The following is a 12,297-nucleotide window of genomic DNA, read 5'->3' on the forward strand; positions in this document are numbered from 1 at the left end:
TCCATCATCCATCTCTACATGTCTATAATCTGTCTCTACATCTACCTATCCATCTATCTCTACCTATCCATCTATCTCTACATCTGTCTCTACATCTATCTCTATATCCCTCATGTCTCTACATCTATATCTATCCCTCTTTCCCTCTCTACATCTATCATATCTATCCATCATCCATCTCTATCTCTACATGTCTATAATCTGTCTCTACATCTACCTATCCATCTATCTCTACCTATCCATCTATCTCTACATCTACCTATCCATCTATCTCTACATCTATATCCCTCTTTCCCTCTCTAATCTCTACATCTATCATCTATATCTATCCATCTCTAATCCGTCTCTCTATATATGTCTCTATCTCTACATCCATCATCTAGCAATCTATCATCTATCTAATCTATCTACGCACCAGTCAATGGTTAAGCTTTATAGAAAAATACGGCCATGATAAAAAGTAAAACTAACAATCAATAAGGCCATGATAAAAAATAAAACTAACAATCAACTAAACTTCCCATTCCCTAAAATAAGGCACTTTCATTTACAAAATTATGTAATCCTGTCTGCTTAGACCTACCAGCTCTTTATACACAGAATCCAGAGCCACTCAATCTGCGCTCGGTCATCCCAAACCTATGCATATTTTACTACCAGTGCTGAGCTGAACAGCTCTTGCTAGCCAGGTTGAAAGATTGTCTATCCTTGTTTACACCCAAGAGAGGTTTGATGGGGAAAAAAAAATTGAGCATTTTTTTTTGCTTAAGAGAAACACGGGCAGAGAGAGTCATCTGTGCAACTGAACTCTCAAAATTAGCATTCCAGACTTTTAGTCCTGTTAGGGCAGCACACCAGACTTCCTAGACATCATACTGCAAAGCCATTTTGTTGACCCTGGTTTCCTAGTTTGTCAGCTGAAGAATCTCTGTTGCAGGTACCCCCTTTCCCTCCAAATGGAGAGCACAGACCAGCCCCTCTCCTTTGAAGAGGCATTTGTCTTCTCCACTGCCCACTTTCTGTTACCTACAATTGCCCAGAACCCTGGTAGAAATAACTGCGTCTCTAACTGTAGTAAACAAGGTATAATAATTCTCAAGTAATCTGATATGGATCCCTGCCCTCCCACCTCCCCAATTACAGATAACTACTTGGGGGAGGGAGAAATAATCAGGATTCCAGTCCTTCAAACTTTGCACAATTCAAACTGGAAGTACACCATGCTCACTGCGTAAAGCCGTTCCCTTTGATCCGTGTAGTTTACTACCCAACTGCAGCGAAGGGCTTCAGGCTTAGGAATTGATACACCACACAGCAAATTAGTAACCTGTGATGAAATTGGTATTATACTTATGTATTTAAATTACAGTTATTTCGTTATTACAACACGTCAGCGACGCCTCGAGAAATGCGTAGGTTCTTTTGCCCGATATTCTCGTTCCCGCTGCCAGGAATTCTCTCTTCCCACTTTCTGCTCAAATCAGCGTTTGCCATGATGTGTGTTTGTTGCAAAAAAAATACACGCCATCTCTCCTCCTTCCTTTACGGGCGAAATATTCAGATTGGCGTGTGGAGCTACGCCACACCTTGTCCTCCCGAGTAGTTATTGCGATTTGTCGCGTGACGAGATGCGAAGTCCGCTTTCAGAAAGTCATCCGTCTTCTTTTATTGATTAGAAGTTTTTTCCCTCCAAGTTGTCTAAAACAACAGTTCGGTTGTGGCCAATTGGATCTTCCAGTTGTCAAGGTCCCGGTATGTGGAGACGCAACCGCTAAAGGCCACACTACAGCTTAGGGAGGTATCAAGCCATCCAAACGCACAACAGCTACGAGAATTCCCGCTCAACACATTAAACCAAGAGGCGTCACCTAATGCTGGGTTTAAATGAGTTTTTTTTTTTATTTTAGACAGCCTACAAGACAAGTTTTTTTTTCTCCTTTTTTTTAAAAAAAAAAACCCAAAAGAAAAAAAAAAACCCCAAATGCCTCCACTTCCAATTAATTCAGGGGGGGGGGGATTCAAAATAAATCAAATTAAGCTCAAGATGAAATCAAGTCCAGGTTTGCAGACATTTGTTGAGCCATGATGTTTTTTTGTTGGATGATGAATAAAGAGCAGCAGCCAATTATGATGAGAAAATGATTCGGAATGATTGGGTTTTCTTGTTACTGTTAAGAAAGGAAGGAGAGTTAAGCCAGGTTTCGTTTTGGACCCAACACCAATCAGCCGTTTCCGGCTGCTTTATAAATGTTCTCCCTTATTCAATCTGAGCTGCTACGGGGAACGGGCAGACAGAAAGCGCAGGGAAAGATCGCTATTGCATCGGGATGCAAGCCAGGCAGGAAATCAAAAGCCCTCCCGGCCTATCAGTTGATGCTTGGGGGTCAGGAAGATCTCCTCGCTCCCTTATTTCTGGGAGGGGGGGGCTTTGAAAGGAGGAAAGCGGGATGGAGAACTTCTCCACCAGACACCACTTTTTTGGGGGGGACGACGACAGGACACAAAAGGCCAACAGCAATATTCAGAACAAATTCAGATTTTTTTTTAAAAGAAATAACGGAGCTTCATCAGCCAGGCTTCGCATATGATTCTTTTAAAACCACAGGTGGTCCTCAACTTACACCAGTTCATTAATTAACTGATTTTTTAAAGAAATAATGGAACTCATCGGCCAGGTTTCCCATATTCTTTTTAAAAATCGCAGGTAGTCCTCAACTTACACCGGTTCATTAATTAACTGATTTTTATTTTTTTAGAAATAGCGGAGCTCATCAGCCAGGTTTCCCATATTCTTTTTAAAAATCACAGGTGGTCCTCAACTTACACCCGTTCATTTAGTGACCGTCGGATCTTAGAACAGCACTGAAAGAAAACGACCTAGGGCTGTTGCTTGCACTTACAACCGTTGTGGCATCCCTGATCCAAATTCACAGGCTCGGCAACTGGCTCACATTTGTGACGGCCGTGGCGTGTCCCCTGTCTCTCTGTGTGTGTGTGTGGTGTGTGCAAGACATGATCCCCTTTTGCAACCTCCTGACAAGCAAAGTCGGGGGGGGAGCTTAACAACCCGTGTTAATTTTTAACAACCGCAGGGTTTCACTTAAGTGCGGCCAGGGAGGGCGTGAAACGGAGCAAAGTTCACTTAAAGAAATGTCTCGCTTAGCGACAGAAACCGTGATCGTTATGTTGAGGACTAGTCGCATTGCTGAACTTCGCTCAAAGGTGGAAGAGCACAGCACGATAGCCGTGATGGGTCGGGAGTTAGTGTGAAGTTAATGTCAGATAAAGAGTTATTCTCTATCTTGTTTGTCCGTTTCTTAAACAGCTAGTTCTTAATTTGTAACGATTCATTTAGTGACCGTTCAAAGTTACAACGGCACCGGGAAAAGGGACTTAGGGGCGACCTCGCGGTCTTAAGATTGAAACTCAAGAGGCTTGCCAGCTGGCTCGTACTTACGACGGTCGCAGCAGTGTGTCCTGGGGGGTCACGTGACCCCCTTCTGATAAGCGAAGCCGGATTCACTTAATAGCCGTGTGACTAGTTTAACGACGACAGTGATTCACTTAACAACCGGGATGGGAAAGGTGGTGAAAATGGGGCAAAGTTCGCTTAACAAATGTGATAGAAATTTTGGTCGTAAGCTGAGGACTCACTGTAAACACCAAGCTGGCTGCTGTTACAACTGCGCTACTCTTAATAGCCTGACTCAGTTAAGACTGTGTGGTTTCCCGTCACTCTGCAAAGGCATTTTTATCCCCCGGCGCCTTGTAAAACATCAACACTTACGCATTTTTCCATCTCTAATCCATCCTTAAAGAAAATCATATAGGGGGTCACGCCATCTTCGCGGAAGTCCAGTAGCCCCACCATGCCGTCCGGATTCATGTTCTCTCCTACAAAAAACTAGAGGAAGAAATATCCCCGGTTAAAATAGGCGAGGAGGGATCTTGCTCCGTCTGCTTCTAAATAAGGAGGGTTTCCTTCCCCTGATACGGAAATAAATCTCTTTAAGAGCATTTGGAATAGAATAGAATCTGGAAGGGACCTTGGAGGTCTTCTAGTCCAGCCCCCTGCTCAAGCAGGAGAACCTATACCATCTCAGACAGGTGACTGTCTAGCCCAGGGGTAGGCAACCTTGGCTCTTTTATGACTGGTGGACTTCAACTCCCAGAATTCCTGAGGCAGCCACACTGAGGGGAAAGGGAGAGGTTTCCAAGCTGAGCCAGGCTGGCTCAGGAATTCTGGGAGTTGAAGTCCATGAGTCATGAGGGGGCCATAGTTCCCCCATGCTGGCTCAGGAATTCTGGGAGTTGACGCCCACGAGTCATGAGGGGGCCATAGTTCCCCCATGCTGGCTCAGGGATTCTGGGAGTTGAAGTCCACAAGTCATGAAGGGGCCATAGTTCCCCATGCTGGCTGAGGAATTCTGGGAGTTGAAGTCCACAAGTCATGAAGGGGCCATAGTTCCCTCATGTTAGCTGAGGAATTCTGGGAGTTGAAGTCCACGACTCATAAAAGAGCCAAGGTGGCCTACCCCTGGACTAGCCTCTTCTTAAAAACCTCCAGGGATGGAGTGCCCACGATTTCTGGAGGCCAGCTGTTCCCCTGGTTAATTGTCCTCACTGTCAGGAAGTTTCTCCTTAATTCCAGGTTGCTTCTCTCCTTGATTAGTTTCTAACCATTGTTTCTTGTCCTGCCCTCTGGTGCTTTGGAGAATAATTTGACCCCCTCTTCTTCTTTGTGGCAGCCCTCAAATACTAGAACGCTGCTATCATATCCCCCCTATTTCTTCTTTTCTTTAGACTAGCCAAACCCAAGTCCTGCAGCCGTTCTTCGTAGGTTTTAGTCTCCAGGCTTTGGATCATCTTAGTTGCTCTTCTCTGAACTTTTTCCACACTCTCAACATCTTTTTTGTGATATGGTGACCTAATTTAATAGTTTATAGAGATGGAATGGCCAGATTGGTGCGGTTCCCCAGAACATTAAACTGTGAATTTAGAGAATCTAATCTCTTCAGTCAGACTGGAACCAAAGAGGCTTTTTCAGGAAGGAACTGGACATCCTTAGTTTTTCTCTGGAGACGTTTCCCTTCTCATCTCAAGAAGCTTCTTCTGCTCTGACTGGATGGTGGGAGAATGGAAGGGTTTATACTCCATGACAGCTGGTCATTTGCCTTCTTTTAGAGTCATTGAGGCCACTTGGAGAGTCACCTGAGTAGAGCAAATGGGTGGGGAACCACCTTGGAACTGTTGCAAGGACTGTGTTGTAGACTGGAGATAAATGCACCTTTATGACCTGGATGACTGAGAATCTCCACAGACAGTCAGACGTGAAGTTAAAAAGCTGCCCCCACTCCCCAAATCATTTTAAAATAAAATCCAGATATTTAACAAAATGTGTTTTTAAGTCTGTTGCTGTTGTTAGTTGTGCAGTCGTGTTCGACCCATTGCGACCCCATGGACCACGTTCCTCCAGGCCTTCCTGTCCTCTACCATCTTCTGGAGTCCATTGAAGCTCACGCCTCCTGCTTCAGTGACTCCATCCAGCCACCTCATTCTCTGTTGTCCCCTTCTTCTCTTGCCCTCCATCTTTCCCAGCATTAGGCTCTTCTCCAGTGAGTCCTTCCTTCTCCTTAGGTGGCCAAAGGACTTGAGTTTCAACTTCAGGATCTGGCCTTCTAAAGAGCAGTCGGGGTTAATCTCCTCCAGGACTGACCGGTTGGATCGCCTTGCAGTCCAGGGGACTCGCAGGAGTCTTCTCCAGCACCAGAGTTCAAAGGCCTCCATTCTTTGGCGCTCAGCCTTTCTTATGGTCCAACTTTCACAGCCATACATTGCAACTGGGAAAACCATGGCCTTGACTATACGCAAATTTGTTGGCAGGGTGATGTCTCTGCTTTTGAGTATGCTGTCTAGATTTGCCATGGCTTTCCTCCCCAGGAGCAAGCGTCTTTTAATTTCTTGGCTGCAGTCCCCATCTGCGGTGATCTTGGAGCTCAGGTAGAAAAAATCTGTCAAAAAAGTCTGTAGCAAAAAGCTAACCCATTCACAGCAACACTGGGATCATGTAAGACTCGATATGTTTTGGGAGGGAAAACAAAAGAGGCCGTGAACTCACCTGATAATTTTTGAAGTTTCCCAGGATGTGCTTGACTTGCTCAGCTGCCCCGGTCATAAAAGGCTTTACTCTCTCTGGCTTAGTTTCCTCAAGTCTGGCTTTGATTCTAGAGACAGAAAACAGTTCTTCAACACCTACATACCCGTTCTTCTCCTTAAGTAAAACTCAAAAGACAGAAATTGTACGATAAAACAAAGGCTATAACTAAAGCGGGCTGGACAATATGGAAAGTCCTCTACTTAAACCAAAGTTAAGAGTCGTACCGAAGTGACTGGTCCTCGCATTTACAACGGCTGGCAGCAACACTACAGCTATGGGGTCAAAATTCAGGCCACTCTCACGTATTTAACAATGATTCTGGGGATCACCATTTGCGATCTTCCCCCAAGCTGGATTTGCCTAACATAGGGGGTCTTCCAACTTGGCCCTTGGATGACTTGTGGACTTCCAACTTCCAGAATTCCTCAGCCAGGCACGCGTGCCTGGCCGAGGAATTCTGGGAGTTGAAGTCCACAAGTCATCCAAGGGCCAAGTTGGAAGACCCCTGGCCTAACAAACGCACGATTCACTTTTAACTGCAGCGATTTGCTTAACAAAAAAATTTGTAAAATCATCCTGCGATTCACCGCTGCCTTCCTTAGCAGCAGAAATTCAGTTATGGTCGTTAAGTTGAAGATTATATAAGATCTGGGCACGTCCACAAAAGCTAGAATGGTACAGAGTTGTCTCTGACTGGAAGATGCTGGAGAATGTTGGCAAAAGGTGCACGACGGAAACCGCGTGTGATGGAACCTACGTGCGTTATTAAAACAATTGTGCCATTTGTGCAAGGGTGCCATCGCGAGACACTCGCCATCATTTTGATGCCGCTATGCAGGCACAGTTGCCAGAGATGCCCCCTCGACTGGGCCTGAATAACCAGGAACCCAAATTCCCATCAGGATAGGTTCTATTCCTGCTTTCTTTCCTTACTGCCTAACTACTGAAGGCCTAACTACACGGAGTCCTTGACTTAGAACAGTTCATTGAGTGACCGAAGTCACGGCAGTGCTGATAAAAAGTGACTTTTAACCACTTTTCACACGACTGTTGCAAGGTCAGGTTCTCCAAAATTCAGACGCTTGGCAACCGGCTTGTATTTAGGGCGGTCGCGGTGTCCCTGGGATCATGTGATCCCCTTTTGTGACCTTTTGACAAAGGGGGGAGAAGCCATATTCATTTAACAATGCCGGTTCCGGATCGCGACACTAGCGGACGCGCGGAGAGAGCTCTCTCCGCCGTCTGGTTTTTCTACTTCGAAAGACCCTGGAAAGAGTTAAAAGTCGCCCTGCAGGGGCAACCACCGTTGGAGAGGACCCTCATTAGATCGCGGAGGGGCAGCAGCCCCTCCGTTTGATCCAAGGCAGCTCCTTAGGACTGGAGAAGAAAAACAATGCCAACGTTAAGCTGGTATTGCTAACTTAACTGCAGTGGCTCGCTTAATGAGTGACGAGAAAGGTTGTAAAATGGGGCAGGCCCCACTTAACAATTGATAACCATTAATTGTAGTTGTGAAGTTGAGGAATACTTTTGTGCCTACCAAATCTCCATGCCTCCCAGTGTGACGTGATCTACAAGTTGTAGATGCCCCCCTCCCTCCATGTAGCCTGAGTGTAGAGCAGAGGGTTTGATCCACGGAGAGGGACGGGTGGCTGTGCTTGACAAGCCTTTCCAAAAGCTCTGAGGATCAAACTTCCCTTGAGCTACAAAAGGAGGGTCCACTTACGACTTCATGTAGTCCTTGATGTACTTTTTGTAAGATTCCTTGGTGAAAGAGGTCTCCTGGAGGTGGTGGTTCATGACGATGTCAACCCCGGTGATGACGGTGGCCTCTGTGCCGTCTCCCTCGGGGCCTTCGGCGGACGCGTTTCCACCAATCAGAGCATCGTCAATTTCGCCCTCTTTCCGGCTGACCATCTGGGACATGGACGTAAGCGAGAAAGCCCAATATGTAAGACGAGCACGGGAAGGATCGCAATGGACACTAGAAATCCCTTGTTTTTTTCTCTCAATCCGAACAATTATAAAGTCAGAAGATGCATATAGGTCATCCTCAACTTACAACTGTCCATTTAGGGACCACGCTGGCTGAGGAATTCTGGGAGTTGAAGTCCACACCTCTTAAAATGAGCGAGGTTGAAAAACAACGCTTTAGCTCTTTCTGAGTTAGCATTACTTCCCCCCTCAACATTATGTCAGGGGTCTTCAACCTTGGCCCTTTTAGGACTTGTGAACTTCAACTCCCAGAATTCCTCAGCCAGGCATGCTGGCTGAGGAATTCTGGGACTTGAAGTCCACAAGTCCTAAAAGGGCCAAGGTTGAAGACCCCTGATTCAAAGTTACAATGGCACCAAAAGCGTTTTTCACGCTTATGACCACTGCAGCCTCTCCATGGTCACGGGATCAAAACTCAAGACTGACTCGTCTTTATGACATTTGCCGTGTCCCGGGATCATGCGATCCCCATTTGGTGATCTTCTGACAAAGTCCACAGAGAAGCCAGAGTCACTTAACAAACCATGTGGCTGTGGTGATTCGCTTTACAACTGTGGCAAGAAAGGTTGCAAAACAGGGCAAAAAAAATCACATTAACAAATGTCTCGTTTAGCAACTGAAATTTTGGGCTCAACTGCAGTTGTAAATCAAGGACTGCCTCTATTCTGAATCAGGTAATCGTTGCCTACCCCTGGCCTATACTCTCTCCACATCTCCAAACCAAGCCCAGAATTTGGGGTGTGCGTGTGTGTGTAACTTTCAAAAGCACCTAACACACTCGTTCCATTATCCAAAATATTATCAATTAGAGTAGGTGATAATTATTTAAAGATGTATACACAACGGTCCAGAAATTTAATTATTACTTTCTGGTGTCTATCTTATTCCCTTAAAGGGCCACGATCAACTGCTCCCTCATCAGCTGGAGGTGATGACATCAGAAGGCTGGCAACATAATAGAGTGGTTATTGTCCATGTTATGGGGTGCTTTTCTGCAATTTTAGGTTGGAAAAAAGACACATCTAGGGGATAATAGTCTGTTTTTACCTTGAAACCCTCAACCCACCAGTCACAAACCCTTGATCAACCCCCCCATTCCTGTATTTAAGGTGTGTGTGTGTGCATGGGGGGGGGGGCAACTGTGCCATCAAAATTAAAATAGTAATTGTACTGTGATCTTGGGGGAGGGCAACTTGTCCTACGCTGGTAACACTAGTTGTGCAATTCACCTCTGAAGAGCTACTCAAATAGATTCAACCTCTGCATAGACAGGGAAAGAAATTGATGAATAAATTGAAATGCATTGTGTGTTCAATCACACTTGGCCAATCAAGAATTCTATTCTAAGTAAGAATTCCTGGTTGAAAAATCTTTATCTATTAACACCCCTCTTTTCAGGTCCATCCAACTACACCAGGGGTAGGCAACCTGGGCTCTTTTATGACTCGTGGACTTCAACTCCCAGAATTCCTGAGTCAGCATAGCTGACTCAGGAATTCTGGGAGTTGAAGTCCACGGGTCATAAAAGAGCCCAGGTTGCCTACCCCTGAACTACACCATGGAGCTAAACCAGGCCCCCTCTTTTCTGTCCTCTGCCCAGCTCACACCTACCTTCCCTTCCACTTCCAGGCAGAGGCCGTTGGCAACTTCTGTGATTTTGTAGATATCCGAGAACATCTCATCTTCTGCAAGAAGGAAGAAACAACACAAGAGCTTTTTTTCCCCACCATCCTTCTCCCAAACGCAGCCCACGCAGATACCCCGGGGCAGCTTGGAAAGTGGGCATCTTCTGCTCATTCGCCCCTGCTTTTCTTGGGAGAAAATAGAGCTGGAAGGGACCTTGGAGGTCTTCTAGTCCAGCCCCCTGCTCAAGCAGGAGAACCTATACCAGGGGTAGGCAACCATGGCTCTTTTATGACTGGTGGACTTCAACTCCCAGAATTCCTGAGCCAGCCATGCTGAGGGGAAAGGGAGAGGTTTCCAAGCTGAGCCATGCTGGCTCAGGAATTCTGGGAGTTGAAGTCCACGAGTCATGAGGGGGCCAAAGTTTCCCCCATGCTGGCTCAGGAATTCTGGGAGTTGAAGTCCACGAGTCATGAGGGGGCCATAGTTCCCCCATGCTGGCTGAGGAATTCTGGGAGTTGAAGTCTACGAGTCATGAGGGAGCCATAGTTCCCCCATGCTGGCTGAGGAATTCTGGGAGTTGAAATCCACAAGTCATAAAAGAGCCAAGGTTGCCTACCCCTGGCCTATATCATTTCAGACAAATGGCTGTCCAGTCTCTTCTTAAAAACCTCCAGTGATGGGGCGTCCACAACTTCTGAAGGTAATGCACATCTGAAACCCATCCCTCTGCTCTTCCCCTGTAAGGACCACCCATATTCCTACCACATGGGGCAGGGAGTCCCCCTCCCACCACCTGACATACCTAAGGTCCATCTTAACAACAGTAAATGTCTATGGAGATTCTCAGTCCTCCAGATCCTGGTTGTCCCAAAGATGCTTTTTTCAGGAGGCAACTGGACTTTCCTGTTTTCCTTTGAAGATGTTTCGCTTCTCATCCCAGAAGCTTCTTCAGCTCTGACTGGATGGTGGGGAAGGGAAGGATTTATACTCCTTGCAGACAGCTGGTCATTTGCATTCTTTTAGAGGGTCGTTGAGGCCACTTGGAAGATTACCTGTGTCCTCAGGGTCACCTGAGTGGTGCAAATGGGTGGGGAGCCTTCCTGGCTGCAGGATGTTTTCTGCCCTGGCGAAAAAACACCAGGGCAAAAACATCCTGCAGCCAAGAAGGCTCCCCACCCATTTGCCCCACTCAGGACCCAGACAAACCTCCAGGTGGCCTCAAGGACTCTCTAAAAGAGGTCAAAGGACCACATGACTGCGAGGACTATAAATCCTTCCATCCTCCATCGTTCGGTCAGAACCGAAGAAGCTTCTGGGATGAGAAGTGAAAGGTCTTCGAAGAGAAACGAGAAAGTCCAGTTGCCTGCTGAAAAAAAAAAAATAAGCACCTTTGGGACTTACCACCAGTGTAAGGAGGCCCAAGAGCTTCATGCAATAAGAGTCTGAAACCCTACAAGTTGCAAATAGGAAGCTTCAAGCCAGTCAGCCAGCCAGGAAGGACAACAGCTGTTCCCATAAGTAGGTAACCTGGGTTGTGAGTCACCACTATTCCAGGGCATCAAACTGGGTGCCAGCCCCACCCAAGCAGGCCTTCCCCACCCCCCACTGGAAGGGTCCTTAGAGGTCTTCTAGTCCAGCCCCCTGCTGTAACAGGAGACCCCAGGCATCCACTGCCCAGATGGGGGAGAAACATAGAATGACAGGATTGAAAGGGGCCTTAAGGGGTCTTCTAGTCCAGCCCCCTGCTTGAAGAGGAGACCCCAGGCCCCCACTGCCCAGATGGGGGAGAAACATAGAATAACAGGGTTGGAAGGGGCCTTAAGGGGTCTTCTAGTCCTGCCCCCTGCTCGAACAAGAGACCCCAGGCCCCCACTGCCCAGATGGGGGAGAAACATAGAATAACAGGGCTGGAAGGGGTCTTAAGAGGTCTTCTAGTCCAGCCCCCTGCTTGGAAGAGGAGATCCTGGCCCCCACTGCCCAGATGGGGGAGAAACAGAATAACAGGCTTGGAAGGGGCCTTAAGAGGTCTTCTAGTCCAGCCCCCTGCTTGAACAGGAGACCCCAGGCCCCCACTGCCCAGATGGGGGAGAAACAGAATAACAGGCTTGGAAGGGGCCTTAAGAGGTCTTCTAGTCCAGCCCCCTGCTTGAACAGGAGACCCCAGGCCCCCACTGCCCAGATGGGGGAGAAACATAAAATAAGAGGGCTGAAAGGGGTCTTAGAGGTCTTCTAGTCCAGCCCCCTGCTCAAACAGGAGACCCCAGGCCCCCACTGCCCAGATGGGGGAGAAACATAGAATAACAGGCTTGGAAGGGGCGTTAGAGGTCTTCTAGTCCAGCCCCCTGCTTGGAAGAGGAGACCCTGGCCCAAATTGCCCAGATGGGGGAGAAACATAGAATAACAGGGTGGAAAGGGGCCTTAAGAGGTCTTCTAGTCCAGCCCCCTGCTCGAACAGGAGACCCCAGGCCCCCACTGCCCAGATGGGGGAGAAACATAGAATAACAGGGCTGGAAGGGGTC

At 47.2% G+C, this 12,297-nt stretch overlaps 1 protein-coding gene and 1 non-coding gene across 2 annotated transcripts in view; both read right to left on the reverse strand.

Moving 5' to 3' along the window:
• Positions 1-2,088: 2,088 nt before the first annotated feature.
• Positions 2,089-12,297, reverse strand: part of TPT1 (tumor protein, translationally-controlled 1) — an 11,616-nt gene continuing 1,407 nt past the window's right edge. Inside the window, exons 2-6 of the mRNA XM_015811075.1 lie at positions 9,764-9,837; positions 7,884-8,074; positions 6,119-6,224; positions 3,788-3,904; positions 2,089-2,168 (exon numbers count right to left, since the gene is read on the reverse strand). Of these exons, the coding sequence (XP_015666561.1) occupies positions 2,166-2,168; positions 3,788-3,904; positions 6,119-6,224; positions 7,884-8,074; positions 9,764-9,837 (491 nt within the window). The 3' untranslated portion in view covers positions 2,089-2,165. The remainder of the gene's footprint in view (positions 2,169-3,787; positions 3,905-6,118; positions 6,225-7,883; positions 8,075-9,763; positions 9,838-12,297) is intronic.
• LOC114922260 lies at positions 2,246-2,379 on the reverse strand. The gene has a single exon (XR_003810361.1). It is a non-coding gene; the product is annotated as a small nucleolar RNA SNORA31 (small nucleolar RNA).

Source organism: Protobothrops mucrosquamatus, unplaced genomic scaffold, assembly GCF_001527695.2.
Source record: "Protobothrops mucrosquamatus isolate PMUCROS unplaced genomic scaffold, P.Mucros_1.0 scaffold28, whole genome shotgun sequence".
Lineage (NCBI taxonomy): Eukaryota > Metazoa > Chordata > Lepidosauria > Squamata > Viperidae > Protobothrops > Protobothrops mucrosquamatus.